At 32.3% G+C, this 26,406-nt stretch overlaps 3 protein-coding genes across 4 annotated transcripts; all 3 read left to right on the forward strand.

The window, feature by feature from the left end:
- Positions 1–2,508: 2,508 nt before the first annotated feature.
- LOC108817880 (uncharacterized) lies at positions 2,509–4,664 on the forward strand. The gene is made up of 3 exons (XM_018590701.2): positions 2,509–2,803; positions 3,523–4,014; positions 4,272–4,664. The coding sequence occupies exons 1-3, from the start codon at positions 2,552–2,554 to the stop codon at positions 4,494–4,496; spliced, it is 969 nt and encodes a 322-aa protein (XP_018446203.2). The 5' UTR covers positions 2,509–2,551; the 3' UTR covers positions 4,497–4,664.
- Positions 4,665–18,719: 14,055 nt separating this feature from the next.
- On the forward strand, positions 18,720–22,101 carry LOC108817822 (protein DETOXIFICATION 25). 2 transcript variants are annotated; one of them, XM_018590630.2, is made up of 9 exons: positions 18,720–19,025; positions 19,624–19,904; positions 20,146–20,687; positions 20,769–20,855; positions 20,934–20,990; positions 21,104–21,342; positions 21,438–21,556; positions 21,662–21,748; positions 21,835–22,101. In XM_018590630.2, the coding sequence occupies exons 2-9, from the start codon at positions 19,638–19,640 to the stop codon at positions 21,928–21,930; spliced, it is 1,494 nt and encodes a 497-aa protein (XP_018446132.2). In that variant the 5' UTR covers positions 18,720–19,025; positions 19,624–19,637; the 3' UTR covers positions 21,931–22,101. The 2 variants fall into 2 exon arrangements, with proteins under 2 accessions (XP_018446132.2, XP_018446133.2); XM_018590631.2 differs by having other exon boundaries at positions 19,629–19,904.
- Positions 22,102–24,051: 1,950 nt separating this feature from the next.
- LOC108817823 (chromo domain-containing protein LHP1-like) lies at positions 24,052–26,382 on the forward strand. The gene is made up of 6 exons (XM_018590632.2): positions 24,052–24,620; positions 24,857–24,882; positions 24,987–25,073; positions 25,158–25,910; positions 25,985–26,045; positions 26,140–26,382. The coding sequence occupies exons 1-6, from the start codon at positions 24,261–24,263 to the stop codon at positions 26,185–26,187; spliced, it is 1,335 nt and encodes a 444-aa protein (XP_018446134.1). The 5' UTR covers positions 24,052–24,260; the 3' UTR covers positions 26,188–26,382.
- Positions 26,383–26,406: the final 24 nt, after the last annotated feature.

The following is a 26,406-nucleotide window of genomic DNA, read 5'->3' on the forward strand; positions in this document are numbered from 1 at the left end:
TTGTGTTCAAAGTAATGAGAATATATCCAATTTCAGTAAAATTATAAATCATCTCAACAAAGTTATGGTTGCCCATTATAGATTTTTGAAGTAAAATTCACCGAAAGTGTTGACTATTTGGCTACGTGAAGTATTATTGCCTATTCTTCTAGCTATTTTCTGGGATTACTATCTATGTATTGAAAAGAAGACTGTTTATGTAACTTCCTAGTATTTGTTCAGAACTTTGTAACTAATTGATGTTGCAAGAAATCGTGATGTTGTTAACTGCGACTATGCAATAGAAAGTTGAAACTATTTATAAATGGATAAGTTTAGAAAAATAAACACGTTAAACTTTTAACATTGTTAAATGGCTTAGTTCATCATGCTTTATGGGTTATAATTTTTCTAAATCATAAATCATTAGAAAGGAATTTTCAAAATTTTTAATAAGAAGTAAGTACATAAAACGTGTAATTTTCTTCAATAATAAAAAACATGTAACTATTTAAGACCATAAAATAATTTATAGTCTAATAAGGCAATGACATGATTTGTGGTCAACGGCATGAAAAATGCTAAACTAGATGTTATCGTATATCTTTTTATTTAACAGACCTTTCTTTTATACCATGTATTTTAGAGTGTAAAACAACAAATTTTCGTTGAATAGCTAATTTTAAAGTGGATTTCCTTACAATATGGCCACGTTCACGGTATATTGACTTATAATTAATGTTTATGATTTGGTTGTGTATTATTGATGAAGAGAATACTAGATTTTGATCGGTCCTTAAAATGAGAGATACATTTTTTGTTGAGTAAGTTACATAATGGACCACTTTTTGTTTTTTGTTTACATTCAAAGCTTCATTCTGCTGGTAGCATATTTTCTCTTGTATAGAAAGTATTCATTTGTCGGAAATACCCTTGTAAAGGAGAGCTCATTCTTTTCTGGTTAGTTGATTAGTTAGATAGTTATAAAGCGTTTGGTTTAGTTACAATTGTGTGCATTTATTAGATGGTTGTTTTGACTGTTGTGATCTATTTGTAACCACACGATCTAAAAACAAAATAAGCTACTATTGTGGATGGAAGATTTATCAATATGTGTTTTAGAAATAAGGAAAAATTATTAATCATGCTTAATTTTTATTTTATTTTTCAAACTAAAAATATAGAAACAAGTACTATCTCCAATCGTGGATGGAAAATTTATGAATATATGTTTTATGGACACACTTGTTAGATCATGTGAATTGTGAACACTAAACTTTAAACAAATAATGAATTGTGGGCACACTAAACTTAAGACATAATGAGTTGTTGACACTAACCTAACGTTGGTGAACACCAAAATCTCATCCATCTGCCAAATTCCAAATCAACCAAACAATAATCTTTGATTAAATTGTGGACACTAAATTGTGAATTGTGGACACTAATCTTTGATTAAGTTAGATCATGTGAATTGTGGACACTAAATTGTGGACACTAAACTTTAGACAAATAATGAATTGTGGATACTAAACTTAAGACAAATAATGAATTGTGGACACTAACCTAACGTTGGTGAACACCAAAATCTCATCCATCTGACAAATTCCAGATCAACCAAACAATAATCTTTGATTAAACAACTTTTTGTAAAATCAATCTTATTTTTATATTTAATGGAGCATGAAATAGAGATACAATTAAAAAGAGAACAGCTGGGTTACACAGATCTTGCCGTCGACAATGGTAAAAGGCGACAGAAAATTAGGGAGAAACGGATCTTCGAGTTTCACCATATAGATCTTGAGACGGGGTCATATAATACATTTTCATCATGTTTAATTTTGAAATTGAAAGCATTACACAAAGTCGATGTAAATTAGTGAAAGGAAATTGGAAAAGAGATGGGTTCACGTGACCCCGTAAGTGTCTATGTGTATTCTTGCCAGTTTATGCAGCTTATCGATGGAACACAATCTATTACTTTGTTCAAAGACTCCATACGCAGACAGCTAATTATACAGAATCATAGAGCTACTAAAAATTTGCTGAAACATGGGAAACACAATCTCCTCTCAATATTTTGTCAGCCCAAATACACATATTCTCCTCTGACTCGTTCATAGCAAATAAACTATCTTAGTACATCTCCTTGGGCTTGCTTCGACGAAGGGCCTCTCTGTGCATATAGTCCACTTCCAGATTGTAAAATCTAGTTAATAATAACCGCAAGATTGCTTGTAAAAATTGCCAAAAAGCCTTAAAAACTAGAGACCGTGCTGGCCATCAAAGGACTCTTCTACCACATAGACAAACACTACTGAACCACACCACCTTGGCGCATTGTGAAAAGTTATTCTACATTTTCAGAGCATACAACTGTTCAGAAGTTACCAATCTCTAAGGAAACTCTCTACATACTTCAGTTAAACAAGGACCGTCCGATCAAAATATCGAAACTACATCCAACGGCTAGAGAAAACCAAACGATACAAAAAAAAAAGATATAAACGGACTTGGAAGTGGAACTCTCTCTCTTCCTTATCCCTCTCTCTCTCTCCGCCACTCTACAATGGCCGGTCTACTCAAAACGCCGTCTTTACACCTCACGCCGTCTCTCACTCATGCACCCTCTGTGCCCTTCAAGCCCTTCTGCGTCTCCTTCGCCGGAGGAAGGAGAACCAGCTTCTCACTCTCTCGCCGAGCTTCTCTGCGTTCCGTCTCTGGTGGCTGTCCTCTCCGTTTAGTTAACTTCGTACCCTTTGCTTCTGGAGAAGCCGAAACGACTGAGACTGAGGTGGAATCGAGCGAACCTGAAGTCCAGGTTTTTCGATTAAGCCTCATACCTTCTGGTGGCCTTTAGAAATGTTAATTGGGTGATTAGGGTTTAGGGTTTCGTAATTGGATGCTCTTGTACTTGTTTAAAGTCTTAAGCTTTGTTGATTACATTAGCCTCTGACTGAAGGATTCGTGTTCGGTCTATTGATGTGACTGCTCAGGTCAATAGATTGTTTTGGTTTTGTATGTATGTTGAAACTCTGTTTCTTTGCTTAAAGTTCTAAGCTTTTGTTGATTATGTTACTCCCTGACGGATTCGTGTTCGGACTATTAATGTGACTATGTGAATGTTCACGTCAATTGATTATGTTGGTATTCTGACAATACCATTGAAACTCTGTTTTTTTTCCTGAGCTTATTTACATAAATTTTAAGCTTTAGGTGTTGAGACTCTGTTTTGTCTTAAGCTTTGAATGTTGAACCTCTGTTTTGTCTCAACTTCTTTGCTTAAAGTTTTAAGCTTGGTTGATTATGTTACTCCTTACTCCTGAAGGATTCGTATTCAGCCTATCAATGTGATTGTTCATGTCAATAGATTGCTCCTTACTCCTGAAGGATTCGTATTCAGCCTATCAATGTGATTGTTCATGTCAATAGATTGTGATGGTGTGTTGAGAGTTGAGACTCTGTTATGTCTCTGCTCATCGGAAATTGAAATGTCTGTGTAACGTTGATTGCTTTCTTTCTTCTGAAACCATGGAGCAGGAGACGGATGGTGCTGAGGGTGAAAACGCTGGCGGTGAGGAAGAAGAAGCGGCGGTTACCATAGCATTGCTGAGTTCATACAAAGAAGCTTTAGCAGAGAACAACGAGGAGAAGATTGCTGAGATAGAAGCGTCACTGAAGTCCATCGAAGATGAAAAGTTTCAGCTCCAGGAGAAAGCCGCCTCTTTATCTAATGAGTTAACTGTAGAGAGGGATCGGCTGATAAGGATCAGTGCGGACTTCGACAACTTCAGGAAGAGGAACGAGAGGGAGAGGCTGAACCTTGTTTCAAATGCTCAAGGGGAGGTTGTTGAGAATCTGTTGGCGGTTTTGGATAATTTCGAGAGAGCTAAGTCCCAGATCAAGGTGGAGACCGAGGGAGAAGAGAAAGTCACAAACAGCTACCAGAGCATATACAAACAGTTTGTTGAGATTCTAGGTTCGCTTGGTGTTGTCACTGTGGAGACTGTCGGCAAGCAGTTTGATCCGATGGTAAGTTGCATAGCTATAATGCTTATTTCTAGAGATTTATTTCTCTAGAAATATAGATGTGGATACTGATAGTGACTTAACCTTAGTGAGATGTCTTTTAATTATTAGAAAGTTAAAGCGCTCATTTGTATAGTACTAAGCTTACATTTTAGGTGAAAAGTTTCAGAACTTTAAATAATGCCTTTGTTTGTTGATCTTTCCAGATAACAACTGACATCTTTTCATCCTTTTTGCTTTTCTCTTTGATGTGTTAAAAGCTACACGAGGCAATAATGAGGGAGGATTCTGCGGAATACGAAGAGGGTATAGTACTTGAAGAATACAGGAAAGGTTTCTTGCTAGGGGAAAGACTTTTACGTCCTTCAATGGTGAAAGTGTCAGCTGGACCCGGACCAGAAAAGCCAGGTGAAACTGAAGGAGAAGTAGCCGTTGCACAAGGAAGCGCAGAAGGAGCAGAAGCAGAAGCGTCTTCTTCATCTTGAATGAACAGACAATCAAGACTAAGCAGTTTTGTGGTGTGCGTAAGAGAGAGAGAGAGTGAGAGAGTGAGAGAAGGGTCTGGTTAAGATTTAATTATTGGCATTGTTGTTGTTGTTACACTAAATTATTTCTACAGAGTTTAGCGAAAATAGAATGAGATTTTCTATCGAGATTGTTTTTTATTTCTTTTTAATTTAATACTGGAAGATAATTGATTTTGCCATCTGTATGCAGCATGAAAAATTAGGAGCAAGCAGAGAAAATGTTTGGTATCAGTGGGTCAAATCATTATTGCTTAGAAAGTGCTATGGGTCAGGTTACTGTATTTTGCGTACTATTGGTGAAGTTATTGTCTACCAAAGATTTGTATATTCTTGTTGTTAGGGTTATATGGAAACGGGTTTAAATCAATATCGAGTCACAAATGCACTTTTTTTCTTTTATTGACTGTATTGATAATATCCATTTCTTTTGTACCAAGTATTTATAGTTTACTGATTTTTCTCAGGATGTTGGACAATCTCGAACTCTAGAAAGTACTTACCGAGTGCTTCCTACTCACACAATGACACAATTTTAAAGCCAGGACAATCTTCCAGATTCAAGACCATTATGGTCAACAAGTCCAGTGAATCTACCACAATCTGCGAGAACAGTACTTTCATTAACATGCAATATGTGTGAGTTTTCAAAATTCGAGTTTAGGTGGGAGAGGTGAAATCAAAGCCGGCTAAGCATATAGATCTCGAGGTGACACGCCCTGAAGTCAATACTGGTCTATATATAACAATTATTCCTAAAAGCAAAGCTTTGCCAGGGCTGATTTAGCTAAGGAGTCTGCCATAATACTACAAGTATAAGAGATATGAGAAAAAGATAAGTGATTGAAGAGAGAGGCAAGATTCTTAATGTCACAGAGGATATCCACGATCTCATTCAGATCGGATCCTGACAAGAGGGCAGAGACGAGGACTAAAGAGTCCCAGAACAAGTTGAGATTTGATAGACCCAAAGATGATGCAGTCCGGAGAACCAAAGGAAAGTTTTATTCACTGCCATTAGAATTTAAAGCTATTTTAATTATTTTCCATAATGTTATTAAAATAATAAAGATTCAGATTCATATATCTAAAAATATTGAATATGGTAGTTATACATCCAATCATTTTTTTTGACATATACATCCAATCAATTAAATGTTGAATATAATTATTTTTGATTCTAATATCTTATCTTATTTTGTTAAAAATAAATAATCACATATTTTTTGTGATAGATGAAAAAAAATTAAACATTTCGTGTGTGATAAATATATATCCATATATTCATACATTTTAATATTTAAAATTTTAAAAATGTAAAAAAATATTAAAACACAGAAGAGAAGAAAACCAAATTTAGTTAACATTTAAAAGTCTAAATCATATATTACGCAATCTATAAGATTATCTCACCACAAACATTAAAATATCACATGAAATTTGGATAACGTGAGTGTGTCGCGTGTGGAATATTATGCCAGTCCATCTTTCTATTTTAGGACAACCACGCATTTATTGTGTACACTTATATACAGTATTTAGCAAATGAACCAGAATAATTTTTAGTCCTGTCCCGGTTAGGCTATCGTTTTCGTTTTTAGAAACGTGTTAGCCAGAAAGGAACCGAAAATATCGGTGTCCGGTTATGGGTTAAAAGGTGTTATAGAAGTATTGGTTTGTCATGGAGTAGAGTTATGACTTTCAAGGTTTGAGAGGGAATCATTTTGGATGAACCAGGACAAGATGCTTACACCTGAATGCTGTAGCAAAGTGAGCAAACCCATATGCCAACGCGGTAACACGTAGAGGAAAAATGCTAGCTAGTTACTTACGTTAGTAATTACAAAAACAAAAACTGGTTTTGGATCTTATCAACGGCAATAGACAGAGTTTTGAGGTGCATATTTAACCTATTTGAGTTCGTGATATCTACCTCTGGAAATCAAAATCGACCACGTCATTTTGTTTGGGCTTAGAACATTTGCTGCTCTGTATACTTTATCTATAGTGCTTTTTATGTTTTGCTGCATAAGTAGTGAAGAGCTAAAATACAATAACATGCAAAAACTCTTAGTACGTATTATGAAAGGGATAAACTAACCAAGTGGTGGTAGTCTATTGACAATTTCTTGGGAGCTTTGTGTGTATCCACATCAATTATGAGTTCGATTTCCCATTTTATAAATTAATACTCAATAAATTAATAAATAACATAAACTAATAATTTTTTCGGTTCCAAGTTGGAGCGGTTTAAAATATGATACACTTGATAAAATAATAAGATAATATTCTTTTTAGAAAATCCTATGTAAATATATGGTCCCATTAAAATTATAAATTAACAATTTATATGTATATATATTTCATTTAAGTATAAACCAACCATTCATAAAGGAATTATCATTTTATATCTTAACACTTAATATATATTTGATAAGATTTAGCAAAATTATATCTAAAATCGCATTTAAATTCTATGTGACATATTTTATATACACCAAATAATATAATGAAACTATTATAAGTGTCGAATTCCAAAAAATTAATTAATACAGGTACATCAAAATCAAATATTTTTCTTATTTTATAAAAAATAATATATATATATATATATATATATATATATATCAAAGTGTTTCTATTTACAAAATGTTTCTTATTTTTTATAAAGATTTTATAGAAAAAGAATATATTCTATTTACAAAATATTTCTTATTTTATAAAAAAGAACACATATATATATTGAAATAAAAAAATCTAGAAGGAAACATTTTGTAAATTAATAGCTCTGTAAATTAAAAAATACCAAAGTACTAACATTATTAATTTAAAGAGTTTTTAGTTTAGTTCACAAAACTGGGTTAGTGAATTCAATACGACAATACGCAAACATAATAAGACTCAATATAATATTGATCAGTTAAATGATTTACAGAGACACATTTTTTTAACGCTGATTTATTACGATATTACAATTATTAGGAAGATTACATAGACAATTTTACAACCGACAATATTACCTGTTTTATGTAGATCTACGGCTAACTGCATCATCTGAACCGTCCTATGAAGATCCACACCTGACCAGATTTATGTGCACCATGTTGAAAATCTCTTGTAATTCTTCTTTCTATAATCTACAGAGACACATTTATCTTTGTCTATACTTTTTACCAACAATCTACAGAGACACATTTATCTTTGTCATATAACGATAAGAGAAAAGGTTTAGGGTTTTTAGTGGTTTAAACGTATGAGATGCAGGAACTTACAAATTCAGATAAAAAAGTTGAAAAATATATAAAAAGGTAACTTTAGCTCATCAAAGGCAAAAAGGACCAGACAACAATGACGAAACACACTCCAAAGTACGCCTAATAAGAGAAATAGAAGCGAAGCAGATTTAAATCCAGCGCATTTACTTAAATGAGGTAGAGACGTAGAGTTAAGTGTCGTTTGATTTTTAAATATCGTTTGTATGATACTTAATCGTGGTTATGCTAATTATTTATATTGATACCGTTGATTAATCATGATTCATGCAAAATACATTGCTTTCATATCACGATTCATGCATATAACATTTTGACTGCTTATTGGTCCTACTACACCTATACTCTATATGATTAATTATATATGTCTAATATAACCCAACTTAAACATTAAAATATGCACGAAGGACTGTTGTTATTGGCTACGCAAAATGGTCCTGAACCTAAGCTTCATATTCATTCATAAATACCCAATTGCACCACAACAGTTAAAGGAGAAAAAGAAACATAATTAAATTTTCAGAGAAGAAAATTATGCTAATTTTTTTTGTTGTTGTAACAAGTAGGTTATGCAGTTTATCCATTAAATTTTACTTTAATTCGTTATTTACTTCGATTTGATTCGAAAAATTCGGATATCAAATATCAGAAAAAATGTAAAGTAAATATCTAATATCCAATCCGCTCCGTTTCTAATATTAATAAAAATATATCTAGAATTAAATAGAGTGGTTTAAATGTATAATATCATTTGAAATATATCTACAATCAAGATACTAAGTAGAAAGGGTTTATCCGATAGGGAACAATCAACAGCAGTGTTTGGACACACAATTGGTATTTTGAATTTTTTGTTGGAAAGTATGATGTCCACCAAAAATCAGGCATTTTTTATGCCTATTGGTGTTGGAGTGTATAGCAGTCAAGAAGAATTTGCAAGCGAGAGAGCTAGAAGGGGATATATGTTGCGCTAGATGTGGAGTTTCAGAGGAATCAATAAACCATGTGTTTTTTTATTGCATTCCAGCACGTCAGGTCTGAACCCTTTCACAGATTCCTTCAAATCCAATTATTTTCCTCTCTCAATCTCTTTTTACAAATATGAAACATTTAGTTTGGGGAGTGCACCCGAAAAATAGATGATCATCAGTTTTCTTGGATTTTATGATACATTTGAAAAGTAAATAATAAGGTAATTAGTAGTTTATATGTTGATCCCAGAGATCCGCTCAAATTGACAGAGACAGATCAAACGCTTTGGGCTCATGCACAAATGTAGAATATACAGCGGATGGTACAACATGTAGAGGTAGTCATTCTACCGTCAATTCCAAGGCGTTGGTGCTTTACAGACGGTTCGTGGAAAGATAATGATGTTTTCTCAATACAAGGTTGGTATAGTACTCTAAATTTTTTTGATAGTTTGATGAGAGCAAGAAATGTCAGAGCTAGTCTCTCCCCCCTTCATTTGAAAGTGGAGGCTCTGATTTGAGCAATAAAATGTATGAAGAATTTGTATCAGTTTCAGGTCACGTTTGCAACGGATTATTTTCAATTGATGAAGATGATTTCGAAACCAGAAGAATATCTCGCTTTTGCAAGTTATTTGGACGATATCAAACTCTGCAAGAAGCTTCCTCAACTCATAGACATTTATGTACCACGAACGTAGAATTTGAGGACATATATATAGCCTAGCACGAAGTGTCAGAAAACAACCGTCTTTCTTTGTTCACATGGATGTGGAGTTACCATTTTGGTTTATAGAATCAGGTTGAATCTGTTTTAAGTTGATGACAAAAATGTATAATATCATTTACAAAATTACTTATATAGTATTAAATTAGAAAATAAATATAAATAAAACTACATTTTCTAAAATTTATGTTTTATAAAAAGATTAGTTAATTTTTTAATTTATGAAACATATAGGTTTTGTTTTATATTATGTAAAAATGTATAATATCATTTACAAAATTACTTATATATTATTAAATTAGAAATAAATATAAATAAAACTACATTTTTCTAAAATTTATGTTTTATAAATAGATTAGTTATTTTTTTAAATTTATGAAACATATTTGTTTTGTTTTATATTATGTAAAAGATATTTTTTTAAGATTTTCTTGTATTAAACAAAGTGAACAAAATATTCATAAATATCCGTAAATATTTATAAAAATTTGTAAAAAAAATTTGGATATCCAAAAACTAGATATCCGTATTTTCTGAAGCACAGCAAATCATAAAATTATATATCTATTAATTATGAAGCAAATAAAAATACTTAAATTTAAGGTACTATCCGTTCCATGCTCAACTCTAATAATAAGTTTTCTCTATGATAATGTTCATGACCAACATATTTTTTTGGGAAATTTGCTAATTTGGAACCAAAACATAGAACTATTGTCCCCTTAGAATTGTTTTTGAGAATGTCGTCCCCTTAGAATTATTATGTAGTGTTAATACGAAAAGACCCTTATAATCTAATTAAAAACTTGGCATAAAATAATTATAATTAATATTATTTTAAATATAATATTTACATAAGTTAAAAAACAACAAAGGCAAAAAATTACACAAAAGTAAACTTTTCTTCTTTCACATAGAAACCTATGGAGATTGTCGTCATCATGTTCTCCCGGCCACCAGCTCTCCATCGTGAACTCGTAAGCACCAGCGAACCCTTTTCTCTTCCCTCTTCTCTGTTTCATCTTCCTTCTTCTCTACTTCTTCTTTTCGGATTTCAGAACTCACTGACCTTGTTCTTTCCTCCAACGAAAAGGTGTTGATAATTGGTCTCAGAACAAACTAATATTCGGCGGTTGTGACCTATATCCTTTTATTCTTCTTCACACACCATTCATCCTTTTCGAAATTGAAGATTAGGGTTTTGAGATCCCCAATTTTTTTTTTGATTTTGTTCTTCCTCCACACGTTTTTACAAATGTGAGATTGGGTTACAGGTTTATGATCTAGATTTACGTTTTTGATTCTGATTATCTTTGAATGTTAATTGTTTCTGATCTTGATTTACATTTTTTGGTCTTGATTTAGAGGAAGACAGAAGACCATCTGTTTGATGGACTTCATAGGACTGATGCACAACAAGCTATAATTGAAGAAGAGACTCAGGATTTGAAAAAGTGTTTGAAGAAGTCAGTCGAAGAAGAATTTACGAACCATCATCATGCGGTTGATGTTGGTTGTATAGGCATTTCAATGGCTTTTTGAAAGATTTTGTAACTAAGATTAAAGTCTAGTAATAAAACTCTTTATCATTTTTCAGAAAAAGCAATACTAAGTCATTGATAGAACAAAGAAAACCAAAAATCCAAAGTGAAATTCAAATCCCATTCGATATTTTGAGTTAATGATCAAACAAAGAGAAATTCAAATCCAAAGTAAAACAGATATCCAAAGACAAAGAAAATCCAGAGGTCTCTATTGCTTTATCACACGTTGACCTATTGTGCCCTTTAATCTCACACCTACTGTATTTACGTTTTCTGGAAGAAGGCTTCCTTCTACGATTTGCAGTCAAATGTTTGGTAATTTTTTTTTTTAAGTAAAGAAATTTACTAATCGTTTTTGGGCTAATTTTTTGGAATTTTGAAATAAATTCGGCAGAAACAGGATTCTACCGGGGGAAATCTATAGAAGACAACGTAGAGCCAACATGCTACTGATACTGGTTGATAGAGAAAACGGCAGAATGTAGACGTTACCAACAGTAGAAGAAAGATTAAAGAGAAGATGGTCTGATCTGCCATCTTTTAGAAATTAGTACAAATAGTAGATTGTATTTTCCACCGTGGTAGATGAAAGACAATTTGGCATATTACGTTTCCTAACTCATGTAGATTGTAGTTCTTTTAGCAGATTCTACCATCTATTTCACCGTAGATGGAAGATCACATCTTCTACCGTTTTTAGGGCATTATTGAAATGGCTCTATCATACATATTTTTTTCACAGATATATTTTTCATAAGTACTCATGTATGTTAAGATCATGCTTGTATTTTATTTTTATTTTTTTTACTTCTCAATCAATTGATATGAATTTTTATAAAGTGTAAGGGTAATCATAGTCAAAATCTGCCAAAAGTTGATTTTATTCTAAGGGGACAATAGCTAAGATAAGTTGTTCCAAATTAGCAAATTTCTCTATTTTTTTTTGGTTTCAGTGATAATAGCGGACATCGTCCATTAAGCCACTTGCCCATTAGATCTTTCTATTATTTTACTTTTCTGACTTCCATCTTTCTGTTTTCAGACTACGAATAATTTGTTATAATGTAAACTGAATTAGTCAAAATAAAATATTTCAATTATAATAATATACTAGATATTGATCCGTGCGACCGCACTGATATTAATTTTCAGTTTTAATTTTTATTTATTTATACTAAATATTATATTTATAATATTTGATCGTTTTATATTGATTAAGCTAGGGATAAATATTTGAGTATCCACTCGAATTCGGTTAAAATTTATTCGGATTTGAGATTTTCGAGTTTAAAGATTCTAACTCTATTCGGGTATTTATAAACTTTGGTTCCGGTTTGATTTAGATCTTTGCGGGTTTGATAACCCGTTTAAATTATTTTTAAAATTTAAAAATTTATATATCTTTAAATATCCTTAAATCTAAAAAATATAACATATAAATTTGAGTAATGTAAGCTAAAGTACCTAAATTAAAAATTAAAATAAATTTAACTTGAATATTTAGATAAGATAAAATATATATATATATATATATATATATATATATATATATATATATATAAGTATTTTTGGTGTTTTGATTATTGTTTATCTACTTTAGATGTTTACTTTTGATTATTTTTTATATTTTAAATCAACTTAAAATAGTTAGATATTAACTCGAAAAATAGCTAACATATTGAAGTATATAAATATGATTTAAATACATTCGGATATCCGAAATATTTCGTTCGGATAAGGTTTAGTTATGGTTCTCTAGATACCAAAATGGTAAATCCGTTTGGATATTATCTAGTTTCGGTTCAAATTTGGTAATACTTTTCGTTCATATTTGTTCAATGAAGAGTTGATATTATAATTTTCATGAATTGTTTGTCCAATAAAAATGTATTTTTTTTGAATTCGACATTATTTTAATTGAGAATTTAATGAAGTGTATTTAATTCAAATTTAATTTTAGAACACATTAATGTCAGTGGAAAAGACAAAGCATTAAAATAAAAAATATTATTTAATTGTGTATTTAATTCAAATTTAATTTTGGAAAATACATTAATTAAAGTGAAAAGACAGCATTAAAATAGGAAGTATTATTTAATATCAGTGGTATGGAAGTGTAAATAACACTGAAAACTAAGGGACATTTTATATGTGTACTTCTCTTTTAATAATATAGATACCATGTTGTTGAATTTTTAAAAGTCTGTAAAATCAAATCTTAACGAATTAACAGTTTTGACAGAAAACTAATTAATAGCTTGAACGTAAATTTTAAGATATATTGAAGAACGAAATGAGTTTATTTAGTTTTTTGAAAAGAATGAGTTTATTTAGTTATTGTACTTATTATTTAGAGCTATGATAAATTGCTTATAGTAAATGATGTAGTTATGACTAAGCACTATTTAAAATATGTTTGAAAACTCTAAAATCCATTGTATGTAACAGAGTGATTAGTTACGTGATAATGATTTTGTATTGAATTGGAGATCAACTAGATTGCAAACTTTTTGAAAAAGAAAAAAAGATAACCATATTGTTCATTTAAAATCAAATATACAAAGACACTAAGATTTTGATCGCAATCACATTTAAAAATGCAAATATTTATTTGCAATACCAAACAAAAATGAGGTGACACGGATATATGAAGATGTGCTCAAGAACTTGTCTACGTAGCCAAAGAAAAAAAAGAAATAAGAAGTTGTCTACGTAGCTAATAGCTAATATGGTCTCCCATTTCTTCAATGGAACCACCTACTCGGTCCGGCCATTTTTATTGACACGAGCAGAAATATACCATTATCGTAATAAATAACAATAAATGAAACTAATAAATACTAATAATACCAGGCAGTGGACATCATCCACACCAGTCCTCTAGGCTCTTCCATCTTCCACCGTCCACCAATCCATACCAATGACAGATTGAACTTCTTCGCTTTGGGGTTAAAATGTTAGCTAAAACTAGCAAACCTATTTAATTTAGAATATCTCCAAAAAAAAATCTGTAACTTCAAATTTAAAATTTTCAGAAATGAAAATTTATTTTGAAATTTCACTCTTCATAACTTCAAATTTGAAGTTTCATCTTTTTTATTTGTATTTTGATCCTTAAAATTAATTACACAATTATGATTCTTAAGTATTTTTTTCATTTATGGTTTTAATCTTTAACTTTTATATCTCATAATTTATTTCAGATTTATTTTTGTAAATTAAAGTTTTACAAATAAAATAAATAAAAATAAAAATATAATTTATATTATTTTAATAGAATTAGACAACAAGAATATTACAAAAAAAAATTTAATATTCTTTTAAAGTACATAAAGAAAAAAATTATTATAGACGTTTAAATATTACAACAACACTAACGGTCTGGTGAATTTGTTTAGGAACCTCCAAAATCTCAAAAAATTGACTAAACAAATATTGTGTAACCGAAGATGGAGCATTATGAAAATAATTTTAGAAAATAATGTGATATTTTCTTGTATTTAGATTTATAATTTTATATTGTAGTTTAATATTTTATTAATTAATATTGTTGTAATATGTTTTATATATATTCTAGTTATTTATAAAAGTTTTGTGGGTCTACATTAACACAAATATAAAGACTATAGAATAAATTTCAAATAATTTTGAAGTTAAGTTTAAAATTTTATTTTTAGAAAATAACATTTTAAAACTTCAAATATAGAATCAATTTTTTTTTTTGAGATGCTCTTAGTAAGAGTTAATCAAAAATCAAAAGTCTATCTATGGGGAAGCAAGTCTTCGTGGGAGGGTCTTTTTTTAACACTTGAAATTTATTGATTGTTTCTCAAATGATTACAAACTCCAAGAGATACACATAGCTGAACCAAAAAGAGTGTAAAATGATCTTTTCCAGTCCTAACACAGGATTACGAGATCCATTGCTAATACCATATGCTAAGAATAATCCAAGCCTTTATAAAGATAGTCAAGAGGAATTCACGGACAACAAGCAGTGAAGACGGATAGCAACACAGATGACGATAACTTGAAAACAGAACATGGCATCCTCCGGAAAAGATGAGTGATTCTCCATCTAGAATTGATACAGCCCAAATAGCTTGGAAGAACTATTTTTGGATTTTTTCTCTTCTGCAAAACATCGATCAGAACCATGTCTAGAATATATTTTACTTCACACTGCTTGTTCTTCTGTTATCTACAATAGCGGTCTGAGTAGAGTAATATTCTCCTAAATATAAAGTAAAATATAGTAATTCTATTTCTTCTCCAAAATATAAATGAAAATTATTTTTTATAGAAAGAAATAAAGACAAATTTAGATAGATTTATCTCTAGATTCTATCGTATAAATAAATATAGAGATGAGTTGGAAATATTCTAATTGTTTTCTCAAAAACATTATGCTGATTTTTCTTTTAAACAATTTTTATGTATTTAAATAATAATCCATTCCACCCAACTGTCGTTGGATATTAAAAAAAAAAAAAAAACTGTCATTGGATATTAAATATCTTTGTAAATATAGCAATATGCGTCTATTTAAATATACTATGAATAGATAAATAATTACATAATTTTGATTTTAGCTATGTCAATTTTGATATTATCAAAAGGTCAAATAATTAATTCATTTGGAATCGTAAAAACTAAAAACTTCAAAACATTCTTCATGAATTGGATAGTCTGTCATAAATCTATTTTAACATTATAATTTTTAGGTTGAGATCCATGTATTTCACATATTCGGTACTAAAACATGTTACATAATCTCGTACTTCTTCCAATTTGTTATTCAGTCCTAAAACTTCTAAACACTGATGGTTTTATAACTCTCTAGCTGAATTTAAACTATTGTTTTGTAATAGTTTTGCTTTAAGATGTCCGCAGATGTACTTGATATGTAGATCATATAAGATATATGCAATATATATATGAAAAAAAAAAGAATTACAAGTTGATAATCTTTCGGATATTAGCTTAAAATTAAGGCGTCTTCATCTTGTCAGTCGTTAGGTAAGCCATTTATTTTCAAGAAAGAAAGTTATTTCGGAGCAGGAAGATTGTTTTATAAAAAGTGAAAAAAAAACAAGAAATTAGAACGATGAAGATAGGAAAATTTAACGGTGCAATCGATACTTTCCTTATCGACTTTAACCGAGGTTCTCTATTCAAGAAAACGTCATCTCTGTACTTTATCAAAAAAAAAAACTTCATCTCTGTTTATCGTCGTCATCAATTTGGTTTAATTTCGACTAAAAAACGCTCATCATATTCATAGATGTTTGGTGCATATAAAACATGAAAAACAATAACATTGGAATAGCAAGTTCTAAAGTTAACTGAAAGCCTGAAACTGGTAAATTTCAACAAAAGCAAAAACTACCCACATGTCGCTGCATGCTACAATTTAATACTTGACAACCAAGAAATGTAAGTTACAACTCTGGCCATAAGTTGGATGGATGAGTCATAAGTGTAATGGCACGTAAAATAAATAGAAATACAATCATACTAAATAGCTGAAATATACATATCATAATAAAAAGTCGTCTTTATTGTTCTTAAGAAGTTAATTCAAGGATTAGTAGGACAAGAATAAATACAAAACAGATGAACGTATCCAATTAAAATGTGGACACATTGCTAGGAATGAATTGTCACAAACTTATATTCATAACGTGTAGCTAATACGGGTCCCCCGTTTACTCTCGAGTCATTGAAAGTGTCTCTAAAACATAGCGTACAATGTGATAAACGGGACGTTGTTTTTTTGGAATATTAGCTGCGCTTCTTATCAAACACGGGACGTAGCTCTTTGAGGTTTTAGCTTCTTCTTTTCTCTTTGAGGTTTTAGCTGCGCTTCTTTTTTTTTTTTTTTTTTTTTCTCTCTTTGATCAAAAAAAAAAAAAAAAAGCTTCTTCTTTTCTCTGTGACAAAAAAAAAAGCTTCTTCTTTTCTTGTTGACGTAGTTTTTTTAGTTTTGAGGAAAAATTAAGGGTTTAAGGAAAAAGTAATTACCAAAAAAGAACAATCAAGGAAATTGGCAACAATATTTTTAATTGTTTAAGCACTTAAAAGGAACTTTTACAGAAAGCCATGCCAACTATTGTCGTTTATATATGGCATGATAAACCTAACCTAAAGCAAAAGCATATATTTGTTTCACTACTGGCCATTGTTTCTTTGACGAGAAAGATTTATTTACTCCAAAAGTCTACACTTTTGATTTTGGGGATGGATGGATTTGATGTTTATTTCCAGCACGTGGATAACACCTACAAGCCTGATTGGCTCTCTCGGACTCTGTGTTCTTTTGATTCTTTTAAAGGTTTATATATAGGTTATCTTTTTTAACGACGTTTGTTATAAGGATTTGGACATTAACAGCAAAGCAAAAATCTATTCACATAACTATGCTTTATATTAAGAGATTTCGAATGTCAAAGAACATGAATTATTGTAGATTAATGAGAATCTATATGCAGCAGAGTTTTTAGTTTGTATGTTAAGAGCAAAGTTGTCCATCAGAAACATAGCGCCATATAACCATTTATATTGATTTAAAAAAATATGTATATATATACCTATATATATAAACATTTATTTTGAATCTTTGTAGTTGAGATAACAATATATGAGTTGTTGTCATAGATGGATGTAAGTATCATATGAGATTGGATCCATTCGTAATAAACAAAAGAATTGGTGTTTTAACAGTAACAGATCACAGGAAAAAAAATCAGCAAAAATTAGAACAGTCGCTTGGTTTCTAAAACTTCACATTATTGTTGTCCTAGCACAAAACGACAGCCTTTCTATAAAGTCTAAAGTCCCGACCCATCCATGGTTAATGGACCATCTAATATCTATGCCCGCTTTTTCGGTCTATGGGTTCCATCCCATTTGAGAGTCGGTTTGTTAATTTTCAAGGCTCGAAATCATTGTTTACTGACCGTACAATCATCACATAACATTTTTCCATGTTTTACCCTCACTCGCACGTTAGTGCGAATCACTTCCGGATAGATCATCCATCATTTCACTACTTCAGTTTAAGCACACTTAATTCTAAAGTTGTAAACTGATGTGTGACGAAAAAGGTAAATCAACTTTAGAGACATATGTAGCCAAATCAATTTTCTTAAGTTTTTCTATTTATCACAACTTAAGATGTTACAATTCAATTTCTCTAGAAAAACGTAACGTCCTTGTTGTGTCCCACGGCAGGTCTCAAGACGCCTCTCGGATTAGAACCGAGATAACTAACTAGCTCTGATACCACTTATAAAGTCCCGTCCACGGTTAATGGGTCACCCACGCCTGCTCGCTCAGACCGTGGGTTCCATCACATCCGACCGTCGGTTTGTTAATTTTTCCGAAACTCGAAATCATTGTTTATTGACTCTACAATCACCACATGATATTTTCCCGTACTTTAGCATCACTCGTACGGTATCGCTTTCCGATAGGTCACTCATCATTTCACTACTCCAATCCAATCACGCTTAATTCTAAAGTTTTAGATTACTGTATGACGAAAAAACTAAGTCAACTTTAATAAAATAAGTAGCAAAATCAATTCTGTTAAAACTTTTCATATATCACAACTCTATCAACTCTATGTTATATGTTACACTTTCCTAAACGTTTTCACATCAGAGGACATATGCATTTTTAGTGTCTGTATATACAAGTCGTACAAATCCAGTCTCTCTTTTCTGTCTCTCACTATATATATATAGCTAAATGTTTTAGTTTAGTCTCACAACAGTTTTCCAGAGTGAGAGAGAGAGGGAGAAGAAGATCACACTTAATTTCCTCTTGTCTCTCTTCTTCTTCTACTTCTTTGTTTTTTTCTTTGGTTTTTTCTCGGTAATACATAAACTTTGCTCTCGGTTCTCAGAAAATATATTTTTTTTATTGTTGTTCTTGGTTTCTCCGGCTCTTTCCACTTGAACCAAGTTCGACAGGTAAGTAAATCACTCCATACATTTTAAAAGCTTGTAGAATATACTACAAATATGTATATACATATACATATACATATTACATATACATATATATAGAGATATTAGATATCTTGTCACAAAAAAAAGAGATAGTAGATATCTAATGATAAATATATATGGGGAAGAAAACTATATATCAAGAAATGAAAAAGAAGTTTTGGAAAATTAGATATAATTAGGCTATCATCGTCCATTAGTTTTTAATGGAGTTTCTCAAAATATACTTTTGCATTAAGAAAATACTGACCATTAAGAAAATGACATGTTTGCTGAAAGTTTCTCATAGAGAGACTGAGACTAAAGTCTCATAGAAAAATCGATCATATTCTTTTCTTTTTCTTCCATTTTTCTTATTTTTTTAAATTATTTTGTTTCTAAGAAACTCATGGAACTACTCTCCCATTGTGCACGCTCTTAGTTCTTTAATCGCTGTTGCATTTGCATAGCTGTGTTAAACAAAATTTTCTAAAACCAATATGGAAGTTTTGATTTTTAATTTATCTTTGTGACATGGATATATAAGTAACTAGTACAATGTTTTATTTTTATTTATAAAAAGTAAAGAGGGGGAAAATGAGTAGTGGTGTTGGAGAAACGGAAGAGAGACTGTTAAATGGGTCAGAGACAGAACAGAGGAGAGAAAGTCTCTACCTGAGAAAGAAGATTTGGAGTGAAGTAGGAAAGATGTGGAGAATAGCTTTACCATCGACTTTGTTCAGAGTGATGTCGTATGCTTGCATAGTGGTAGCTCAAGCCTTTATTGGCCACTCCAGTGAAACGGGTCTTGCTGCTTATGCTCTCATTCAAAGCACTTTCATTCGTTTCATCTACGGTGTTATGGTAAGCACCTTACAATCCATAATCCGTTTGAAACTTTGAATACAGCTGATATGTTAGAATATTACAGTCGCAAACATTTTTCATTAGCAACTTGTAGAAGAAATTTAGTATGAACATTCAAATGTCGTGGTTGAAAAAGAACCAAGGAAAGAATAAACAACGAATGAGTATCGTTATGATGGAACCAAGATTGTGTGATTGAATCGCATGTGTATGTATAACGCTATATATTTTGTTACAGGCGGGTATGTCAAGTGCGACGGAGACGCTATGTGGACAAGCCTACGGAGCACAACAATATCACATGATGGGGGTATATCTACAACGTTCTTGGATAGTAGACACCTTCACGGCCACTCTCTTTGTCCCTTTGATCATCTACGCGGGTCCTATTCTTCGGTTACTAGGCCAAAACATTGAGATTACCAAGACCGTAGACGAGATCTACCCTTTGTTCATTCCTTATCTATACAGTATCGTATTCACCATGACGATGCAGATGTATCTCCAAGCACAGATGAAGAACGCCATCATAGGCGTTCTCTCTACCGTAGCCTTGGTTGTGGACATTGTGGCCACGTGGTGGTGCGTGAGCGTGATGGGGATGGGAATCAATGGTGCGCTTCTAGGACTTAATATAAGCTCGTGGTCAATGGTAATAGGCGAGTTGGTGTACGTGTTTGGGGGGTGGTGCCCGCATACTTGGACCGGCTTTAGCACTGCTGCTTTTGTTGATCTTATTCCAATGCTCAAGTTATCCATTTCATCTGGCTTCATGCTTTGGTAATTTAACTAATCGCAGACCACCCTGTTCTAATAATTACTCTTTATTGTGTGTTGATGTCCCTGTTTTTGCTTGAACAGCTTAGAGTATTGGTATATGAGCATCATTGTCTTAATGTCTGGATATACTGAGGATGCGAATATTGCAATTTCAGCATTTTCCATATGGTATGACTTAAAACCCCATAAAGAAAACATGTAATGTTGTTATACCATTTAAAAACAACGTTCCAATTAATTTTGCAGCCAATATATATACACCTGGGAGATGAACATAAGCTTTGGCTTGTTGGGTGCAGCATGGTATGTAAACTATATGCACTCACTTAAAATAATTTGTACTTAATTAGATATATCATATATGTATAATTCTTTGTTTGATGCTAGCTTTAATATATGTTGCTCTATCTATGCAGTGTACGAGTAGCAAACGAGTTAGGGAAAGGAGATGCAGAAGCGGTGAGGTTCTCGATAAAAGTGGTGCTTGTGGTATCAGCGGTGATTGGTGTGTTATGTTCTGTTCTTTGCCTAGCGTTTGGTGGTCAGATTTCGTATCTGTTCTCGGATAGCCCCCGAGTTTCAGATGCAGTCGCTGATCTCTCCATTGTCCTTAGCATATCCATACTCTTTAACATCGTCCAGCCCATTCTCTCTGGTTAGAAAAAAAAATCAAACACTTTCATTAGAGTATAACATAAATTTTTAAGTATTTCTAAGCACAAAAAGTAATTTCTTTTGATTTATCAATAGGGGTAGCTATCGGAGCAGGAATGCAAAGCATGGTAGCATTTGTGAACTTAGCAACTTATTATGGAGTCGGTATTCCCTTCGGGTTCATCCTTATTAACATTTTCAGTTTTGGTGTTAAGGTACATAACTCTTACAGTAGTATCCTTAATTAAGTTTTATCATCACAGTAAATTATAAAACTAATGATATTCTGCTTAACCAATATTATATGAGTTTAATTACAGGGACTGTGGTCAGGAATGTTGACTGGAGTCGGTATGCAAACACTGATATTGTCTTATGTTATTTACAAAACTGATTGGGAAATGGAGGTTATTTATTTTGATTTTACTCTTTAATTAATTCGAATTTGAACACAAAATCAGTATACTAAAAGTTGCATTTGACCTAATTACAGGTAAAGAAGACGAACAAACGTATGGAAACCTGGACTCTAAAGTCACCTTCTGTAGAACCGAGTCCTATCATGACGAGAGATGAAGAGAGAAAGTGATTATACATATACATATAATATTTAAATCATTTTAAGAAGTTTTTACAATACTCTTTGTTTTTGCATTCGCTTAAGAAAATGAAGTATCTGTGTTGAGGTTGCATTATTAGCTTAGTGCAACTCTCGTAACTTTGAAAAGAGGTCAATAAGGTCTATCTTCCTTTTTCACTCTTTTTTTATTCGGTTTTTTAAGTAATCTTTTAATTTGCTTGCTTTGAATATAGATTGATTTTTGATTGAATATGTATTTTGGTTGTGGAAAAATCGAATTGTTTGAGTCATTGTAATCATGGGTTTTGAAAAGAACTATCATATATATTTCAAAATCTTACAAAACTTCATTCGCTTACCATTTGATAAGAATCTCATTTATTTATGTCTAATATGCACATTTTGCAAATCACAAAGACAACAGTATAATTATTAGCTCACAATAAGTTGAGGCTAAATCTCAAGCTAATCATCAAGAATCTCCATCGTTCGTTAATGTAACTTGAACTGATCAGTCTCAATGAAAAACAGCAAATCGCTAGCTATCTTGATCGTCGAATCGAATACACTGACATCAATCCAATCCTTGTCACATGCTGTTAATTATCTTTGTATAAGAGAGATACAAAGCTATAAATCATGAAAATAAAAAGATAACGAAAGCAATGGCAGCATCCTCCAATACCACCCACAGATTTTTTATGCCGTATGTTTTATTTGTTGTCTTCTCCCGTATATATTACATATTATAATATAACAAAATTATATTACTTGTTGTATATCAAAATTTATAAGGCGATGTATCTAAGAGTCGAAAATCTCAAGATTTACAATGATTAATCCAAATCTGAAACATGATGGCTACACAGCTCTCAGACTAATATGACCTCAACCTTTCATTAGAATTTTTTTTAATCGATGCAGTAATAAATATATTTGGTTGCTACAAACCCTAATTTTTTATGGATGCCAAAAAAAGACAAAAAAATTAGATAGGTGGATGAAGAAGATTGGGATCATCTAATTCGTAACGTCATTAAGTTGTGTAAGCTTTGTTTATGTCGACGGGAGGTGATGATGTTGCGGATGTCCCTGTCGAGCTTTAAGATGGTTGCAGGCGTGAGGAAAGTGTTGTAGTAATAGATGTTACCAATCAACTTCAATGTTTTCAAAAACATATGCTCGAGAATTACAACTATTTTTTGAGAATTACAACTATTTCTTTACACCATTTCCTTTTATTTACCATTTCCCCTTATAAAGCAAATTAATCTATAATCTTTATCGTATTACGGTACTGACGAACATATACTCTCTCATATTCATGCAATTTAACAAAAATGTTTATGTACAAAATGGTAACCAGTGAACTGAAATATTGTAGTCTAACAATTTGGAACATGAGAAAAACATAGCATCGTAATAAAAGAACCATGTAATGTCGTGAGTAGCTTATACAAAATTTGAAACCAACATTGGAAAAACCTTTAAATTTGTGGAGATGAGCGTATCTGTACAGATTGTTTTATTAGTTCTGAAAAAATCAAATTCATAAACTAATTCATGTTTCATTAAACTTCACTCATATAATTCACACGTTAAATCAAGTTTGATCATTAAATTCATTTAATGAATAAACTTATAAAACATAATTCATATTCATGAAAATCTGAGCATAATTAACTCATGAAAATTTTGACTCATTTTGACATCCTAACTATACAGTGTATCATAGACAGATGAAAGATGGAAAATTCCATAACCTACAGTATAATTCTTTTCCATCTTTACTAGAATTTTCTTAAAAAATTGTCTATTCAAATGTATTTAATTTTGCTGGTCAAAGTTTCTATGATTCTTAAAAAGAAATTCAATTTGTATCTGTGAGAAGATCATTTAATTCATTGAATGTTTTTTGTATCTATATGGCTATTTTCTAATTTAACTTTTTTTCTTTCTCTCAAATACTGTCTGGATTAACATCATCAAGTCACTAATAAAACACAAAAAAGAACAAAATTTCAACTGAACAGTATTAATTAACTTTGTATAAGTAGTTACAATTAACTTTTTTTTTATAAATTTGCTGCTTTGCTTTCCCATTGAGATAAAACCAAAAAAAAAGGACAATAGAAAAAGGAGAAAGCTGGTCTTCCTTCAGGTAAGGTCACACACAAACACAGGGGGTCTGGTCTTCTTCCTCCAAAAAAAATAATAAAACCTCAAAAAATAAAAATTGGGAAAGTTTCAATCTTTCCTTCTCCTCCCTCCACTACTCGTTGATCTCGAAGAAGAGGAGAACGCGATTAACAGATTGAGCTCGAGAATACACTCAGAGAATGAAAGGGGCAGCAGGAGGTGTTAAGAAGAAGACCCAGGTGGCCAACGACGCCGGCGAGGCGGAGACGACGGCGGTGGAAACATTCGGAGGAAGCGGGAAAAGAAGTGGAGACGGCGGCGGGTTTGGCAGTGACGACGGCGGAGGAGGAGGAGGAGAGTCAGTTCTTCGCGAGATGGGTGATGACAGGCGTACGGAGGATGAGGAAGAGGAAGAAGAAGAAGAAGACGACGACGAAGAAGAGGAGGAAGATGAAGAAGATGTAGGAGAAGGAGGAGGAGGAGGAAGGAAAGAGGAAAGGCCAAAGCTTGATGAAGGGTTTTTCGAAATCGAAGCTATTCGTCGTAAGAGAGTTCGTAAAGTAAGCTCCTTTTTCTTCTTCTTCTTCTTACATTGTTCGTTTCTTACACATTTGGTCTTATTAGAAGTTAGTTGTCTGCTTTATTGAATTGTATATATAAATCCTAACTTTAGCAGAACATTGAATGCTCGCTTTAATGTTTGATATCTTCTTCTTATCTGTTTTTTTTGGGGGATTGATTATTGATTGATTGACTGATTGATTCTGCGTTTTGGGTTACTGGTTGATGATCATAGGGAAAGGTCCAGTATCTAATTAAATGGTGAGTTCTTTCAAACCCCATACACACACTCAGTGTTCTTCTTGATTAAAACCATTTTCTTTTTTTTTTCCTCATTGACATAAGTTTTTTGTGTGTGTATAAAGGCGTGGATGGCCAGAAACAGCCAACACATGGGAGCCTAAAGAGAATCTCCAGTCTATTGCTGATGTTATTGATGCATTTGAAGGAAGGTAAAAAATTAGCATTCTTTTTGGATTGATTTGTTGTTTTCAAAGTATGAAAAGTTTTGCTTTTTTTTTTTTGTTGTTCAAAAGTTTGAAGCCAGGGAAGCCTGGAAGGAAGCCCGGAAGGAAGCGTAAACATCCTCCTACTTCTACTCCTCAGTTGAAGAAGAAGCAGCAGCAACGTTTAACATCTAATAATACATCGCATGATGCTTCTGAGAGATCCGACTCTTTCACATCTCTTAACAACTCTACCCTTCCTACTAATAACAACATTCCTGGTGGTCCATTCGACAACCTCTGCAGTCTGCCAAAAGGAGATGGGGAAACTGCTTATGCAGCAGCCAACAACAACCAAGTTATTGAAGCTAACAGCAGGAGTTTAGTAGAGAAAGATTACGATCCGACGCTTAGCGAGCTGAGGGGACCAGTCATTAACAGTAACGGAGGAGGAGGAGAAGGTGGTGATAATGTGAGACCAAATGGCCTTCTCAAGGTTTATCCTAAGAACAGTGGGTTCATTGGTGCTAAGAGGAGGAAGTCTGGTTCTGTGAAAAGATTCAAACAAGACGCATCCACAAGTAACAACAACAACAAGAACCACACAACAGCAGGTACTGGTCAGAATGCAGGGACACAAGAGTTGGCTGAGTTAGACTCTTTTGGAGGAGTCGCGAGGATAGGGAATGAGTATCCTCCTGGTGTGTTGGAGAATGACAACAATCTCTCTCAGAAAAGCAAGATGGAGGAGCTGGACATTGCGAAGATCCTTAAACCGGTGAAGTTCTCTTCATCTGTCACAAACAATGTGCAAGACGTGTTGGTGACCTTTTTGGCTCTGAGGTTTGTTTGTCTCTTCACACTTGTGGTCAATCTTCACATTTGAGTTCAAACTTATCTGGCTGCTACTCTCATAGGTCTGATGGGGAGGAAGTGATGGTAGACAACAGGTTTCTCAAGGCTCACAATCCTCATCTGGTGAGATTATCTTTCATAGCTTTTCTTCGGCACCTTTACTCATTAGGAAGAGATTCTAAAAGCTTTGTTTTTTTTTTGTGTTTCTTGACGACAGCTGATTGAGTTCTACGAGCAACATCTCAAGTACAATCCGGAAAGATAAAAGAAATTGGTTTGTATACAGGCGCTCTTGTAGGTAGAGGAGAAAGATTTTTTAAGTTTTGTCTTAGTGTAGAGTTGATGATGTAGTAGCAAAGTTGTATTAGTATTCCTTGGGAGATTGTATTTGCTTTTTAATTTGGTGGAGATTTTATGTTCAAAAGCTTTTGCTTGTTCAAAGATCAAAATTCATGACGCTTTTATGGATCAATCTAACACTTTT

This window comes from Raphanus sativus, chromosome 7, assembly GCF_000801105.2.
Source record: "Raphanus sativus cultivar WK10039 chromosome 7, ASM80110v3, whole genome shotgun sequence".
In the NCBI taxonomy this organism is placed as follows: Eukaryota; Viridiplantae; Streptophyta; class Magnoliopsida; order Brassicales; family Brassicaceae; genus Raphanus; species Raphanus sativus.

Bases quoted from the DNA above. Each gene is read 5' to 3' on its own strand.
- LOC108817880 (XM_018590701.2), top strand. From the start codon at position 2,552: ATGGCCGGTCTACTCAAAACGCCGTCTTTACACCTCACGCCGTCTCTC. The intron at 2,804-3,522 runs GTTTTTCGATTA...ACCATGGAGCAG, and splicing joins CGAGCGAACCTGAAGTCCAG to GAGACGGATGGTGCTGAGGG. The intron at 4,015-4,271 runs GTAAGTTGCATA...ATGTGTTAAAAG, and splicing joins GCAAGCAGTTTGATCCGATG to CTACACGAGGCAATAATGAG.
- LOC108817822 (XM_018590630.2), top strand. From the start codon at position 19,638: ATGAGTAGTGGTGTTGGAGAAACGGAAGAGAGACTGTTAAATGGGTCA. The intron at 20,991-21,103 runs GTATGTAAACTA...CTATCTATGCAG, and splicing joins GGCTTGTTGGGTGCAGCATG to TGTACGAGTAGCAAACGAGT. The intron at 21,557-21,661 runs GTACATAACTCT...GTTTAATTACAG, and splicing joins TTTTCAGTTTTGGTGTTAAG to GGACTGTGGTCAGGAATGTT.
- LOC108817823 (XM_018590632.2), top strand. From the start codon at position 24,261: ATGAAAGGGGCAGCAGGAGGTGTTAAGAAGAAGACCCAGGTGGCCAAC. The intron at 24,883-24,986 runs GTGAGTTCTTTC...GTGTGTATAAAG, and splicing joins GTCCAGTATCTAATTAAATG to GCGTGGATGGCCAGAAACAG. The intron at 25,911-25,984 runs GTTTGTTTGTCT...CTACTCTCATAG, and splicing joins GTGACCTTTTTGGCTCTGAG to GTCTGATGGGGAGGAAGTGA.